At 40.2% G+C, this 17,704-nt stretch overlaps 1 protein-coding gene across 1 annotated transcript; it reads left to right on the forward strand.

Moving 5' to 3' along the window:
- Positions 1–180: 180 nt before the first annotated feature.
- Positions 181–16,292, forward strand: LOC124139760 (proteasome inhibitor PI31 subunit-like). The gene is made up of 7 exons (XM_046507076.2): positions 181–403; positions 1,144–1,296; positions 1,637–1,716; positions 10,298–10,489; positions 14,407–14,556; positions 15,156–15,215; positions 15,407–16,292. The coding sequence occupies exons 1-7, from the start codon at positions 272–274 to the stop codon at positions 15,456–15,458; spliced, it is 819 nt and encodes a 272-aa protein (XP_046363032.2). The 5' UTR covers positions 181–271; the 3' UTR covers positions 15,459–16,292.
- The last annotated feature ends 1,412 nt before the right edge of the window (positions 16,293–17,704 follow it).

A 17,704-nucleotide genomic window follows, 5' to 3' on the forward strand; every position in this document is an offset into this window, starting at 1 on the left:
TTATATATTACAAATGTACCAGTGATGAAAATTATACGCACATACATTTTTAAATAAACCCTATGCCATCATTATCACTATTTATGTTATGCATGTACACGTCTAAATAAGACAATATAGAACATTTATTCGATTATGAATTCACTTTCCATTTCATTTTTAACGAAACACATACCGGAAGTTTACATCTGCACAACTTGCCGATTCATGACAGATAGATTACTTGTAGATTTCATCAAACTGTTGTGAAATATCGCTTTATTGGAGAAGGATGACACAGGCAGGCCTCGAACTACTGTTTGACACTGTGTCGGAGCAGCTGACATGCCCAGGGGACGCTGTCATTTGTGTCTTGCACTGGAATATAGTGTCAAATGGGTTTAAATGCACAGGAGTTGGCGAGGTATATAACTTTGGAAGAAACAGAAGTGAAAGTAGCCCATTAGTTATCACGTTCAGCTATCAGGAGTCCGTGAATATACTCCAGTCGCCTGTATTCTAAAGTGGCATATGTATTGTATACTTGATGACATTGATGGAATAAAGCAGTTGTAATAATTTCAAAAAGCTAAACACACATATGCAGCGTTAGAAACTAACAGTTTTAGACCACTAGTCCTTATAATGATAACATATAGCAAAACCCTTAAAAAGGGCAAATTTCTACTAGTCCTGATGATACCTTAACTATTGGGCAGTTTGGCAAGGACTATAGGACTAGTGTCAATTTCTAACGCTGATAATATGTAATAGTCTCTTTATTATCAATATTTTGTTTTGGGATTAGCTGTAAAGATGAAGGCATTTTTCTGTATTGGAAACTGTTCAAGACAACTGCAGTGCCAAGATGACTTCAACACTGATGATAGGTTGTGACAACAATTACTACTGTGACGTCATTACACACTGTGTTAACAACTTGTCTGTATTATGTCAGCAATATGCTGCATGGCATGTGAAGTCATTGTTACTCTTGTGCTTTATATTATGTATTTTATCGATAATCTTGAGCCATATGGATAATAAATTGATTTATCTCAAAACTTCCTGCAGCAGATGTTAAAGTGCTGTAAGATCACAGTTTTATTTACCCCTAGTGATTGTGTTTGATTCTAGTTTGTTTGATACATTTACTGATTTCAGGATGGGCTCCTGTCTAAAAAGACTGAGCGTTTACCCCAGGGATGGAACAATTCCAGAGAGCTGTACACACTCAAGTATAACCAAACCAAGTCTAATGATGACTTTGTACTTAAAGTGGTGAAAATCGATGAGAGTCTCCTTGTACATTTCATGGTAGGTAAACATCACTACACACTGACCCTTCCTGTGTTAAGGGTCTCTGCCATTGTGTACTGTAACCATGGTAACAGTGTGTAAGTTTAACCCTGTTTGTATTCTGGGTCACAATAGCTCCTTGGCACCTCAAGCTTTTCAGTAGAGCTGTATAATATGAGGAATTATGGTTAACAGTATGCAACTTGGCAGATAGTGTGTCAGTGTAGGCTGATGACTTGTATGGTTACTCATGCTGTCAACCACTGGTTTGCCTGTCCCATACTTGATTATTCAGAGGTTGCTGTGATGTAACTGCTGTGTATTGTTGTGCTCTAATGATATGTTTATTGTTCTTCAGAGACGGAGAGATGAGAAGGTGTCGAGTATGAATATCCGTCTTGCAATGTACACAAATCAGGATCTCACAGATATAGATACGTGAGTTACATTTATATTTGTAAGACTACAATTTGTGGCAAAAATGTAAATTTCCAATCTCATATGTCAGAGAAGATGTTGCATACACCATGTATGCATGACATCGTTCTGGTTCCATCACGATCTGGATATGATGTCCTCATGGGATGCCACTCTTGTAGGGTGTCTGTTATATATGATTGTGATATTTTTAATTGTGTTGGTTACCACAGATGTCACATGTGTTTAATAAAATTTATTCTGTACCAGTACATATTATTTCACAAATTACTTTGATCTGTTTCATCATCATGATTTTTTGCATCATTAGATGGTTTACAAACAGGCAGCTTCAACATTTCCATTTTATAATAATAATCAGTCACAGACGTAACGTGTACGCGTGACGGCTCAGCCGTCTCTTGTACGCGAGACGGTGCGGTCCGCAGTACTCAGTGAAGCGCTTGATACTAATTAATTCAATCACCGTGGCTGTGCTGTCACCCGCGACCTCCGCGAAAGTAATTAAAGCGCTATGTAAAATCACCCACTGCCGAGAGGGACCACAACAATCCACCCAAGGTCGTGACTGGCGGGTCGCGTGTGCATCGGGGCATCCGCCTTCCTATTTTCACATACCCTATTTTCGAACAGTTAAAACATGTCAACATGTCATTCTGGACTGGATACACTTGAAAGTGTACACGTCGAAGCTAGCGACCAATTATCGCCATTTTTCATGTTATTTCTGGCATATTCCGTGTATACTCTGACCTCGTGGTACCGCAGCATTCATCGTATCGCGGCATTTGTGATTTCCGGTCGCTCACGCGGGACACGCCTTTTAGCGGGTGTCTGTTATGACAATCAGTAACCAGGAAGTGCTCGCTCCGTAAACAATTTCAATTTCCTCGGAATGTTCCGTCTGCTGCAAGTTAGGGGTCATTATCGCATTGATACTTACTTCTGGTATCTTTTATTTTTTTATTATTGCCTTACCCCCATCTGTCAATGGACAGCGATATGACCGGCAGTTTCCCAAATAAACTTTCTCTCTCGAGCTGAACTAGCTCATCTACATATTCATGGCGACTAATAAGGTAACGGAAGTTACGTAGCCCGCACATTTTCCCGCGCTGTGGTCAGGATATATTAGGAGATAATTAGGGCCAAAATTTCATACTTAGCAGTACTTTCTTCACTAGTAGCCAAATCATAAATACATACTTTTGGCATAACAGGAGTGAATAATCATAAATTTTAGTGAGTGACATTTGTTCCGTTTATGACAAGTACCGCGAAACCCGAGGCTGCAGGCTACAAAGTTGAATGTACCAATAACTTTAATTTTTGTGAAACTGTGAGCATATGCGCTTTCTTGAATAAGATTCAGTTGATTTCGGTTATAGCGTTACAATGTCTGTCTGTGCTACGATAGGGAACAGTGGAAACTTTACCGGTGACTTATTGTACCAGCTCTCGCAATCGCCTTACAGCACGTGATCACGCCCACAGTTCCAGTTTACAAATGACATTTTGGGGATATTTCAGTTTTCGCGCTCAATATTATTTTAATTCACCAAAATTAATAAGAAATGCTATTATCAATTTGTTCTTTGCAAACTGACAATATTCCCCAAATTCGATCTTGCTTATCCCTATGTGTACCTCAAATAGATTTCAGAATTGTATTTTGAGGAAGATAGGATATTGAAGATATTGAGCAAGGTGAATATTGCGGGTTTTGAAAAAATATTTCCGCACAAGAGTCCTTTTGATCATTGTTTTCGGATAAATATTTCTCCCCTGTTATGAAAACTAAGACTCTCAAAACTAAAATGAGATGCAACCACGTGCGCGCTATAACGGTTAGCGATAATTGTTCCTCGGCGATATAACAAGAAAAAAAAATCAAAATGTCCGATCACGTGATATACAATTTAGCCTTTTGTGGCAGTGGAGAAACGCTTAGTCATCATGATAAATCCACCTGATTGCGGTTCGCTCTATTCTTGCTGCGCCAAACGACACCTATCTGAGCAGCAGCCACATTGACGTGTTTTTGTTGTCGATTAGTGTATACACGATCATTATCATATTATGCGCAGTATCCTATATTTTCTGTTCTGCTTGGCATTGTTTTATATGCAGATATTAAAAATACCGCATGTATTTTCTCGTAAATTATAGGCCGGAAATAGCAATCAGCTCACATCTACCTGTTCGTCAGCGGTGTTTCTGGAAATAAATCCGTTCATTGATGCACGATTCGTATATCTGAAAAGTATTGAATGGAATATTCAATCGTGTAATAACAGGATTTCCGGTGTTATGCTAATTTGCATCTTGTGATTACGCGATCTAATTGAAGAGGAGCCGGCGAGACGACTGACCCGCGTTTTGTTGTCCTCATAATAAAGTGATGAGAATAGAATAGAATACTACAATGATGAAAGCGCTTATAACGAAATAACGGGTATAGAGAGAACCCGTGTGTATTGTCAACGACAATGTTTACGATAGCGAACGGTTAATACCTGAGCTTGGCTGCTCACGTGTCAACAGTCAGCCTATCAAAATGCGCGTTGTTAAACGACAATATACAACTGAAGGCAATTGGTGCTAGTACCGTGTTCTCAAATTACAGCCTCAATTGAACAAGGACAGTGACAGTGATTAACTATAGCACAGTATTTGCCGCAAGAACTTTGATAGTAGGCTCGTTAAAAACAAAGAAGGTGCTAACAGTATAAAATATATTTCGTTTGTAAAAGTCTGGAGGATTACTATTTATACGTATCCCCTCGAGAGACCCGAAAGTTACCTATATACGATTCCCGCACCAATTGATGCCCCCTCCCATATAATTTTTTAACTGGTGGTGTAATGACAGCAGACGAAATTGAATTATGTTCTTGTATGAACACATAGAAAACAGGCAATGATAATGTATAGCATTTCGTATTTAATCCCGTATTATCAGTAACATGACAATGTCTGAAATAATATAAATATAGACGAGTGCATATTTTAACACGATACAGTTGTATATTGATCGATCAGAAGGGGATTAGCCAGTGTGAGCCAGTCGGTGGTCAGACTATGCCCACAACTAAGCGGTTTTAATCACCTGCATCACATGTAGGTCCGTGCTGTTTCATATTGAATATATGTTGTTACCGTTTAGCAATTGCTATTTTATGAACAAATATCCATGCACGACGTAGTGGTTGATGTCATGTAAACTAATGCAACTGTTCAACAATTGTTAATTCATTCGTCATATTTAGATTTGTCAAGCGTGAGCATAACCGTTTATTCATCCACACTAGACTAAAGTTATGGATCAGCTGACGAAAAGGTTTTCGTCCTTAGTTCAATATGTGCATTCTTTCCGTGGACCTACTGGATGGGGATCCGAAGTTTTTCCAGTCACTACACACGCGTCGGTGTGTCCTGTAGTGGTATTTTCCACAATTTATGGGTAAGTAAGGAACTGTAGCAGCGTACTAGTTCAATTTCTATTCCGCTACCAAACTTTATTTTAAAAGCGCATGCGTGTAACCACAAACGTTAGACGGATGACGTGTTATGCTACAACAAATATACTACTGATAATAGTTGATGTCATTGATTCGACGGGATTTGGGAATATAACATATGCCGAAACAACTCGACTTACCCTAATGGTTACTCGACAGTTCTGAGGCTTGCGAAGTAAAGATGAAACCCACACTTGTGGAACATGCAACCGTTCAAAGATATCATAAATTTTCATAAATGGTCTACAAACAGCTATACACACAGCATTCGATGTATTCGAAATAACTGAAAAACAGGTATTCATCAATTGGATGAAATCGACATGTCTTTTTTATTCTGCAGATATCATGCTTTCCGGGTATAACCACCAATCGCCTTGCCGTTGAACATGATGAAGATTCACCAAGAACCAGGCAACCAATTCGACACCTCAGCCATCAACTGCTGCTACCAGATGGACAATGTGTGGGTAGGGTCCCAAAGACCTGGCGTCATCACGTCAGCGATGAATGATGGATCTCTGCAGAACGCTACCCCGTTCTTTCACGATAGATTTAGTGCAGTAAATTCACCACGACAGTGGTCCAAAGTTAATCCCTTTTAAGTCTCCAACAGGCACACGCTTGATCAAAAACCGAAAACTGGCAGGATTCCAGAAGATGACTTGTACTGTTGAGACAGACACACATGTATATTATCATGATTTTTTTGTCATTGTATAGTTTTATGAATAAATAAGTCTTGGGAACAGTTGTGTCAATTACTATCCTCTGATAATCCCATTATGAAAGAACACGTAACCGGTGCTTATGCAGATTAGTTAACCTCAATAAGTGTCAATTCCAATCCAAGTTGAATCAGTACTCGCACCAATCGGCAGCATATCAGGGACGTGTATACTGATTTCGCTTAGCAACTCGAATCACACATGTGGGTAGGCTGTGTCAGCCATATCCAAAGGAAGCCAACGAAATTTATACAAGCACGGTTTCTGCGAAGTCTTTGATAGGCATATATAATGGTTTACATCGCTTTAGCATAAATGACCTAATAAAGTATAAATAAATCAATCTCTGGTGGGGAGGGGGTTGGGGGGGTACAAACCCACAAGCAAATCCAATTTTATATTTACTTTACCGCATCTATGGGGTATGGTGTGAATAATGAAAAAAAATATATATTTGGAATTGTATATTGTATTTGGAAATATACATTGTGAGCGCGCACACGGCCAGTCCTTCAGGGTCATGTATAGGTACGGGGAGGGACCTGTAGGATTTATGACCACCTCAAATTGCACTGAATATACAGGCAGTCTCGGCAATTAGGTAAAACACGTGCGATGCAGTAGCATATTCTATATAGTAGTGTATCCTGCGTGCGCGATAGGCCGTTTGGACCAGATTATATTATTTCCTGTCCACCTGTGCTCGGGTATATTTTGTGTATAAAGAAAGTTTATCGTGTCATACATGTTCCAAGACATCATCTCACAAATTAATGTATATTCTGTCCTAAATATTGATCTGACAGTCATTAAAAGTGCCGATACGTCGAACCTTCGCGAGGCAAGATTTACAAACAATTGCCGATAACCCCCGAGCTCACTCGGCCATGCTCGCCTTATTTTCACCCCCCACTGCGGTTGTGCAGGGTATCACGTGATCGAACCTTTCTCTTGTTAGAAAACTAACGCACCTATTCTGAAATAAGAGTGAGCGAGTTAATTGTTAACGTCGAATCGGTATTATTTCAGCCATATGGCGACGAGTCCAAGTTAATATGTTTACATTTTGAACAGAGGTGCCTAATGCATGCCTTTCGGACCGTTTCAAATATTCTTTTACATAATCATATAGAGATGCTAATTAAACTGCGACAGTGAGGTGCATGACAAACACCATGCAAAATGACGCCAATTATTCGTTAGTTTTGATGTTAAATTGTTCGATAACAAGTATTACAACAGTCAATAACTACGTATGTTTGTTTTTATGGACATCTGTAATCTATGGATGTTGACCAGGCAGTCACGCTACAAGTGACTCCCCCTCAGGCCGTGTTTCACTGCTTGTTCGGAGAGCCGTCTCTCGTACGCGTAACGGGGCTGTGGGACGACTTGTTTAGCAATTGCGAGCAGTTTAAGGAAAGTAGATATGTTTCAACGCGCTGGCACATAGGTGTGCGTTCGTGTGCCTGAATAAGTATTTATATGTTGTTACACTACGACGAATAAGCTTTAAGAAAATACTGAAATTATGTATCTGAAAAATATGCACATAGGAGAAAATCGCTGTCCAAATCGACAAATTTGGCTCCAATTCCTACATTTCTCTCCAAATTTGACTCCTTTAATTTATTTTTCTACTTTGTATATCGTTCGATAACAAGCATCTAACAGTCAGCTACGTATATTTGTTTATATAATCACATAGGAAGTGTGTAGAAACGGTTTTTTGGTGTCACATGCAGACATCTGTAATCCTTCGACGGGCAGTCACGCCTACAAGTGACTCTCTCTCAGGCCGTGTTTCACTGCTTGTTCGGAGAGCCGTCTCTCGTACGCGTAACGGGGCTGTGGGAAGACTTGTTTAGCAACTGCGAGCAGTTTGAGGAAAGTAGATATGTTTCAACGCGCTGGCACATAGGTGTGCGTTGGTGTGCGTGAAATAATTGATATATGTTGTTATACTACGACGAATAAGCTTTAAGAAAATACTGAAATTATGTATCTGAAAAATATGCACATAGGAGAAAATCGCTGTCCAAAATCGACAAATTTGGCTCCAATTTCGTACATTTCTCTCCAAATTTGACCCCTTTAATTTATTTTTCTACTTTGTATATCGTTCGATAACAAGCATCTAACAGTCAGCTACGTATATTTGTTTATATAATCACATAGGAAGTGTGTAGAAACGGTTTTTTGGTGTCACATGCAGACATCTGTAATCCTTCGACGGGCATGCAGTCACGCCTACAAGTGACTCTCTCTCAGGCCGTGTTTCACTGCTTGTTCGGAGAGCCGTCTCTCGTACGCGTAACGGGGCTGTGGGAAGACTTGTTTAGCAACTGCGAGCAGTTTGAGGAAAGTAGATATGTTTCAACGCGCTGGCACATAGGTGTGCGTTGGTGTGCGTGAAATAATTGATATATGTTGTTATACTACGACGAATAAGCTTTAAGAAAATACTGAAATTATGTATCTGAAAAATATGCACATAGAAGAAAATCGCTGTCCAAAATCGACAAATTTGGCTCCAATTTCGTACATTTCTCTCCAAATTTGACCCCTTTAATTTATTTTTCTACTTTGTATATCGTTCGATAACAAGCATCTAACAGTCAGCTACGTATATTTGTTTATATAATCACATAGGAAGTGTGTAGAGACGTTTTTTTGGTGTCACATGCAGACATCTGTAATCCTTCGACAGGCAGTCACGCCTACAAGTGACTCTCTCTCAGGCCGTGTTTCACTGCTTGTTCGGAGAGCCGTCTCTCGTACGCGTAACGGGGCTGTGGGAAGACTTGTTTAGCAACTGCGAGCAGTTTGAGTAAAGTAGATATGTTTCAACGCGCTGGCACATAGGTGTGCGTTGGTGTGCGTGAAATAATTTACATATGTTGTTATACTACGACGAATAAGCTTTAAGAAAATACTGAAATTATGTATCTGAAAAATATGCACATAGGAGAAAATCGCTGTCCAAAATCGACAAATTTGGCTCCAATTTCGTACATATCTCTCCAAATTTGACCCCTTTAATTTATTTTTCTACTTTGTATATCGTTCGATAACAAGCATCTATAACAGTCAACTACGTATATTTGTTTATATAATCACATAGGAAGTGTGTAGAGACGTTTTTTTGGTGTCACATGCAGACATCTGCAATCCTTCGACAGGCAGTCACGCCTACAAGTGACTCTCTCTCAGGCCGTGTTTCACTGCTTGTTCGGAGAGCCGTCTCTCGTACGCGTAACGGGGCTGTGGGACGACTTGTTTAGCAGTTGCGAGCAGTTTGAGGAAAGTAGATATGTTTCAACGCGCATGCACATAGGTGTGCGTTGGTGTGCGTGAAATAATTGATATATGTTGTTATACTACGACGAATAAGCTTTAAGAAAATACTGAAATTATGTTTCTGAAAAATATGCACATAGATGAAAATCGCTGTCCAAAATCGGCAAATTTGACTCTTTTAATTTCAATATGTTATGTGCTTTACTCATTTTTTCACAGAAATACTTTGTTTTCCAACAATTTTACTTCCACCTAAAAATATATTACCCACTGCAAAATTGTTTTTCTAATACGTGATCAAAATACATTTCCTCCTTGTTCTAACCACGAAACTACGCGCTAAATAAATATCGTGCATATTACACGCATCATTCTGATTCAGACACATTTAGTGTAACAAGACGGATGTTCCGATTGAACATTTTAGTCAGGCATCGGTTACCTCCCTTTATCGGCTTGTCGACCAGTCACTTGTACGCGAGACGGTTCGCGCAGTTTCGAAGAAAGTAAACATGTTTCAACGCGATGGAAAATGGGTGTGCGTTGGTGTGCGTGAAATAATTTATATATTTTGTAACTCTACGATGAATAAGCTTTTAGAAAATACTACGTGTTAGTTTCTGAAAAATATGTACATAGGAGAAAATCGCTGTCAAAAACAGAACATTTTGCTCGATTTTTACACATTTTTCTCCCAATTTGACCGTTTATTATTTTTCTTATGACATTTTTTTCATGTCATTCGATAACTAGTAGGATAATCAATAACTGTACTTAATTTTGTTTTATTATTTTCACAAATAACGCTTGTAGAGATATTTTTGTGCAACAGGCAGAAATCCATGGTCCACTGACAGACCGTCACGCATACGCGTGACCCCTCTCAGGGGGTCACTTGTACGCGAGACGGGAGAGCCGTCTCGCGTACACGTTACGTCCTCTACTGATAATAATAATAATAATGATAATAAGAAGAATAAGAATGATAATGATAATTATTTTTTTTGTTAACCTTCAAAAATGTGCTTACAGAGCTTTCAAGAATTTAGGGGAGCTTGAAAAGAACATTACGAAAGAGATATTAAAAGATTTCCTGTCTGGCACCAAGACATCTTCCTCACAAGCATCAGTATCAAGGACACAGAGTAATCAAGGGAGATCGCCCTTGTTAGAAGATGATCCACTGCGAGTCCCAAGTCGTAGGCAGCCTGCCCCTCCCGACTGGTAGGTTCTCCATGTGTCATGATTATAGGATGTGGTTATACTGTGAGTTGGGTGTTTTAGTTATGTCATGGCCTGTCAGCTCAATGTAGGAGAAAAATAACTTTATGTGAAGGTCATGGATGTTTGCCACTATAGCGAAACAAAGAGTATGGCAGCCTTCAAAATTCACTCTAGTCCGCTAGCCCGAGACTACTGAACTGTGCTGAGGACAAGTGAGAATCAAGTGAAGGTAGTCCTTATTGACTGGTAACATTTGAGGACTGTAATTTTGAACCAGTTCTCAATGCTTCAGTTTTGCTACAAATAGGAATGGAATACAACTGACAGAAAATGTAAACATAGTAAACATTATTTTCTTGTTCAAGGACTGCCTCCATGGCCTTGTGATAGAGTGTCTGCCCAGGGAACGGAAGGTCGGGTGTTCGATCGATGGTTTTCATTTATTTCTCCACATAGTCCCCTTCCAGGTTTACACACTTTTGCCAGCAATTCTGGATGCCGGTCAAGAAGAAATTTTCTTCAGCCACCGTAAAAAGTCATTCAAAGCAGAAATAACGTCATCATTACTAGGAAAAGTTCCTTTTTCATTTTGGGAAACAGGTGGAAGTCTGACGGGGCTAAATCAGGTGAATAAGGGGGATGGTCAATGAGTTCGAAGCCACAATCATGGATCTCTGACATGGCAACCACCGATTTGTGAACAGGAGCATTGTCTTGGTGGAACAGGACTCCTTTAGTGAGCATTCCCCGTCGCTTAGGTTTGATAGCTTCACGCAACTGTCTCAGTAGGTCAGCATATTATCTTCCATTGATAGTCTTGCCTTTTTCAAGATAGTCAATCAGCAGAAAACCCTTGGAATCCCAAAAGACTGAAGCCATCACCTTTCCAGCAGAAGGAACCGACTTGTTTTTTGGGGGGGCTGGTGATTCCTGATGCTTCCATTGTTTAGACTGAATTTTGGTTTCTGGTTGAAAGTGATGAATCCAGGTCTCATCCATGGTTACAAATTGGGCCAAAAAATCATCGGTATCTGCTTCAAAACGGCAAAATTTGTCATGGGACGTCAGGAATCTGACACGTTTTTGATCTGCTGTCAAGAGCTTTGGCACCCATCTTGCAGAAACTTTTGTCATTCCCAACTCGTTGGTGATAATGTGCTCAACCCTCTCATGAGAGATGCCCACAACACTGGCAATATTTCGAGTGGTCAATCGTCGATCAGCCATCACCATGTCATGCAATCTGGTAATGTTTTCCGGAATGGTTGCTGTTGAAGGCCTTCCTGTACGCGGGTCATCGTCAAGGCTCTCTCTGCCATGCTTGAATTCCGCAGCCCACTTCTTTACAGTGGTAAAGGAAGGGGCATCATCCCCTAAAGTGGAGACCATGTCAGCATGTATCTGTGTTGGAGTTAGCCCTTTCAGTTGCAGGTACTTGATGACTGCCCTATAGCCAGTTTTGTCCATTTCTGGTGATTTCAATGGGTAGGTTCACAAGATGGTCTGGTACAAAGACAATAATAACACTACAGTTGCAGTTCTTATGTCTATGATTCATTAAATGATTGTACTTGTTGGTGGCAAAAGTTTGTTTCAATCCAATTGAGATATCCCACTTAGGCTGAGAACTTTTCAGCCAGCCCTCGTATATCAAAAGACGTGAAAAGATGGTACTTGTTGTTACTCTGCCTGGGGCTTGGCACTATGGGGCTAAAACAGGGACTGGTCGGCTCTGAGTCCGAGTGGGGTATTCATGTTAAACAGCAGCATGGTATCTCAGTGGGCTAGCGCTATGAAATCGGCATCAGTTCGGACTAGTACAAGCAGCCACACACACATGCATGCACATCGCTTTGTAAGTGCAATAATTTTTAACCCCATTTCACCTCACCTCTTGTTCAAGCAGGATCAGCTACAAACTCTAAGGATCAGTGTAATAACGTCAACACTCGTCCTCTGGACTAGTCTGGGGGGCACGGGTGGCCCAGTCGTCTAAGGCACCGCAATTCGCTGTGCAGAGTTGTGTCCCTTGGGCACGCCAAAATCCTATCATTTTGAGTTCAAATCCCGGTTTGCCATGATTTTGTGTCTAGGTTTGTCAGCACCATACCTGTGCTCATGGGTTTCACTGAAGTGGAAAATGTCTGAGACCTGCATCACTTCGGGCTTTCCTCCCACATTAAGCTAACACGCTGTGATATAACTGTAATACTGTTAAAAGCAGCGTTAAACCCAACTCACTCACTTAGGAAAACTGAACTTGTAGGCTACGTGGGTATTGTGCTCACGTGTGTTTGCGTTCCTATGATCTCATCTTCTAAATGTTTAAGTTTTCATTGACAGACTCGATGTATTGCTCATGACCACTCGAGTCCAGAGCTGTATATGTCAAAGTTTAAGTTTGTGCAACTATCCATCTACAAAAGACATGGCGTTGTCATTGAAAGACCCTTATGTAATAGGGAAATGCTTTCTGTTGGAACTGGTTTGCTGATCCATTTGTCTGAGATATAACTAGCAGCCCCTTCTGTATAAATCTGTGAGTCTTGACTTTGGTAATTTTATAAATATGGCTATGTAATATTACGTATAAAACAACTTTATGAAGTAAAGAAATGACTGCTAGAGAGACTCTTATGTAATCTCGTGGCCACGAAAGCTTGTAAAATACCCAGCTCAGCTTGTATGCAGTAGAGTAAATGCAACAATAGAAGGAACGCCAACACATTCACCATCTTCCCGAGACAAGGGAGTTAACTGACTATAGAAGTCCAGTTTTCATGGACTTATATAGTCAGTTAACTCCCATTGCTCAGGAAGACGCACATTCATTAACGGTCAAGGTTATAACTAGAATCTGGAGATTAATCATCATTGTACAATCTGGCTTACCGTATTCGACGTAATAAGCGCCCAGAGCGCTCTCAAAATTAGAAATAGGGGGCTCTTATTAGAATAATATTTTGTCGAAAAAAACAGAGTTGAAAGAAAAATTCCGTGGTTTATGCTGAAAGCCTGAAATGTTTATATATGAGAGATATATTTTTCCAGAATTTAATTGCCCATAATTAGGTGTGCATATAACACACGTGTGCGTATTATACGCGAATAAATAAGTATTGTGTACATTGATCAATCAGAAAGGATGCTAATTGGGATTGTTCACGCGCCAATATATTAGCAAATATCGCCGTGGGCGCTTATTAGAGCGGACTGTGTATTTGTTTCTGATTCTGATTATTTGATTCTGATGTTTCTTAGGTTTATGTGTACAGGGCAGGGCTCGATTTAAGGAACTTCATGTATCTTGCATCAGGTGCATGTTGACATAAAAAATTAGTTGCACCAGACAATTAAAAATGCACTCTTGTCCCATAAAGTTATCAAAGATGAAACATAGAACATAAACTGCATAAGTACATCTCAGATGTCTGATGACTGTGTCATGATTTTACATAATTATTGTTGTAAATGTAACAGGATGTGCACATAATCCTGAAGTTCCCACAGTTTGATGACATCACAACACAAGAAAGGATGACAAATTACACATAACCCAGGGATTAATGATGTACTATGGTGCATAAAGCTTGCAGGTATTCACTGTGTTCAGAGATAGTTGTCTGGAAAAGTAAGGGTTAGTCGGACGCAAATTTGAATTTTTTAAGCATGCACTTTGTGCATTTAGAAATAAATATTAGGTTGCACTTTTCAATAATAGGTTGCATTGGTGCATGTTTTATGTAGCTGAATTGAGCCCTGTGGGGTATTTTATCCAGTGAAGAAGCAAACACAGGTAGTGATTTTCTTCATCTGTAAGTATTTGGGGAAAATAAATTGATAGGATAAGAGTGGATGAAAGTCTTTAAAAATTTTATTTTCTCAATACCTTATCGTGAGTTGTTTTCATGTTTTAGGATGCCATCAAGTGACCCATTCGCAGTCGGGCGATCTGACCTTGACCCTCTAGCTGGTGGGATGGGTGGGATGTTGATGGACCCCCGAAGGTCGGGTGTTCCTGGGTTTGCGCCTGACCCAAATGCTGGTCTACCAAGTAGGCTCCCACCGTAAGTAGTGCCGGGACTTGAAGAAACAAGTGAGGTCCAGGTCACTTTAACACCTTGAAATGCTGTAATTGTTTCAGAATCACTCACTTTTATATCCCAGATCTAAAGATGAAATATTGTGCAGATACGTGGTTGTTACCCCAAAATGTTGTGACTTTCACTTTAGTACCCAGCTCATGGAGGTGTAGAATTTGAAAGAATCAACTGGTATTGATTTCTACTTAATATCTTGGACTAGCAGCGGTGTCCTTATGAAATATGACTGTACTTCGTGACGTTATCCTGCTCAGGTTCTCATGATCAAAGGTAGCCTTTACTCTCAATGAAGGAGTATGGTTTGATGATGATTTAGCAAAATACAAGCAATATCATATCAGGGATGACCAGAAGGAAACTCACTTCGTACCCATGTCGGATAACCCAAGTATTAGTTGTGTTTAGTGCTTTTATTTAGCCACTTGACTCCACATTTTGCCCTATAGACTACACACATGACCAAGTCATCATTGCATGTCATTCTGTCACAGATGTAGGTCCTGTGTTGAACATATCTGAGTGTGCTAAAGATTAAGTTATCAACAATGACTTCTACTTTCTAGGGGCTCTGTTCCACCAGGAGCGAGGTTCGACCCATTTGGACCCCCTGGAGCCAGACATGGGTGAGAACTGAGAACTATTGGCAGTCCGACTTGTCTATTTTACAGCTCATGCTTTCTAAAAATACATGTGCTTATGATTCATTGCAAAGTTCTAAAATCAGTCATAAGCTACATGTCAACAAGTTATCATTTTTTAAAAATTGTTCTAAATTTGATGTCTTTTAAACAATATTTTCTATTTCCCTTCACAGGCCTGATCCAGACCACATGAAACCCCCGGGCTATGATGACATGTTCATGTGAACTGGCTTGTAATAGATCATGTGACCTGGCTAGTACTGGATATTGTGACCTGGCTCATTCTTGGTCATGTGACCTGGCTAGTACTGGGTCATGTGACCTGGCTAGTACTGGATCATGTGACCTGGCAAGTACTGGATATTGTGACCTGGCTCATTCTGGATCATGTGACCTGGCTTGTACTGAATCATGGGACCTGGCTTGTACTGGAATATGTGACCTTGCTAGTACTGGATCATGTGACCTGGCTAGTACTGGATATTGTGACCTGGCTCATTCTGGATCATGTGACCTTGCTAGTACTGGATCATGTGACCTGGCTAGTACTGGATCATGTGACCTGGCTGGTAATGGATATTGTGACCTGGCTCATTCTGGATCATGTGACCTGGCTTGTACTGAACCATGTGACCTGGCTTGTACTGGAACATGTGACCTGGCTAGTACTGGATCATGTGACCTGGCTGGTAATGGATATTGTGACCTGGCTCATTCTGGAACATGTGACCTGGCTTGTACTGAACCATGTGACCTGGCTTGTATTGGATCATGTGACCTGGCTTGTATTGGATCATGTGACCTGGCTTGTATTGGATCATGTGACCTGGCAGTGAGGGACCACACACATGTTATAGCTGTCTGTTATACTCTTTCTTCCATGTCGTCATGGTGCTTGTTTTAACTTGTATATATTGTTTGTGGTCAAGCAGATCAAGTTCAAAATGTCAGTTATGGATTGGATGTAAAGTAACCTGTAAAACTACTCTCATGACATGTTCTTTGTTGATTCACATTCTTTGGAAATAAAACAGTTGTTTTTAGACATATCACCAGCCATTTTCTGGAGGTTGTTGTACATGTTGTAAGATGGTGAGATATTTGGTTAGATAGAGGATTTGTTGTCAAGGGGAAACTGCCATATAAAACTGTTTTATTTTGTGAAGACACTTCTTTCCCAATCCGGGTTAGAATAGATCCCCAGCAACCATGGCAATCTATGCTGGTTGTAAGAGGCAATGATCGGTGGGTCAGGCTCATGGGTCAGGCTCAGTGACTTAGTTGTTTAAGTGTCACCAGACCCAGATAGCATGGATTGTTGTTCGCAATGTCAATCACTGGATTGTCAGATCGATTATTTACAGACCACCTTCATAGAGCTGGAATATTGCTGAGTGTGGCGTTAACAACAAACAAACAACAGTAAAGAATGAGCCATCATTTAAGGTGCAGCTGTTTCCTAGGAAGCCTTAGGCTTATAAAAAATAAAAGAACTGGTTCTCAGGCAATGACTTTTGAAATTACAGTGCAGACAGGCTGTGTGTTTTTTGGGGGTTTCTTTTGGCTTGTTCAAACTAGTATGTAACCAAATAAACAGTTGTGTACCACCAACCTGGGAAAGAGCCTCCCTACATAAACAAGCATACAAACTCCTATTGCTGCCATGACCATAACACAAGACGCACAGTAAAGCAGTGTGCATGTAAAGGGAAGTAAGTAACTGTGTGCTATATTGGATTGCATTGTTTTGAAGTATTAGGATTTTTTATTTTTTTGAAAATGGAAAAAAAAGTAACGTGCGGCCGACTTTATGAGGATGTGGGCAGTGCCTGAGAACCAAGGATATTATTTATTCTAGCCTTATAGCCTCTGATTGTAGGTTTGAAAATCTGATTGGCCCTGATTATGAATATGACCCTTGGTCTATAAGCAACTGCGCTAATGTGTTGCATCCAAGTGGTAAACTGCTATAAACACTGATCAAAGTGATGGTAAACTCAACACACACACCTTGTGGGTATTCCAGGTTAGAGCAACCTCCCCAGCAACCTATGCTGGGCGTAAGAGGCGACTAATTTGATCGGGTATACAGGCTCAATATGTCATCGTATGCCACACCCGTGAAGATCCAGGTTAGAATAGGTCTTCAGCAACCCTTGCCTGCTATAAAATGTGACTATGCTTGTCGTAAGAAGCGACCAACAGGATTGGGTGGTTAGGCTCACTGATTTGGTTGATGCATGTCATCGTATCCCAATTGCGTAGATTGATGCTCATGACATCACTGGAGAGTGGTCTAAATTTGATAATTTACGGACTTCGTCAGACAGCTGGAATGTTGCTGAGTAGGGCATTCAACAACAAACTAATATTTCATCAGAGAAATAGAAAATCTTATAGGGACATAAAGATTTTGATTTTAGAATACAAAACCGTCAATCAGAAAAAGAAGTGTGAAGTATGTTGTATGA

The sequence above is a fragment of the Haliotis rufescens genome, unplaced genomic scaffold (assembly GCF_023055435.1).
Source record: "Haliotis rufescens isolate VD_foot unplaced genomic scaffold, xgHalRufe1.0.p SCAF_1, whole genome shotgun sequence".
Lineage (NCBI taxonomy): Eukaryota > Metazoa > Mollusca > Gastropoda > Lepetellida > Haliotidae > Haliotis > Haliotis rufescens.

Excerpts from the sequence above, each read along its gene's own strand:
- LOC124139760 (XM_046507076.2), top strand. The coding sequence starts at position 272 with ATGACACAGGCAGGCCTCGAACTACTGTTTGACACTGTGTCGGAGCAG. Across the intron at positions 1,297-1,636 it reads GTCTCCTTGTACATTTCATG|AGACGGAGAGATGAGAAGGT; the intron begins GTAGGTAAACAT and ends ATTGTTCTTCAG. Across the intron at positions 1,717-10,297 it reads GATCTCACAGATATAGATAC|AGCTTTCAAGAATTTAGGGG; the intron begins GTGAGTTACATT and ends ATGTGCTTACAG.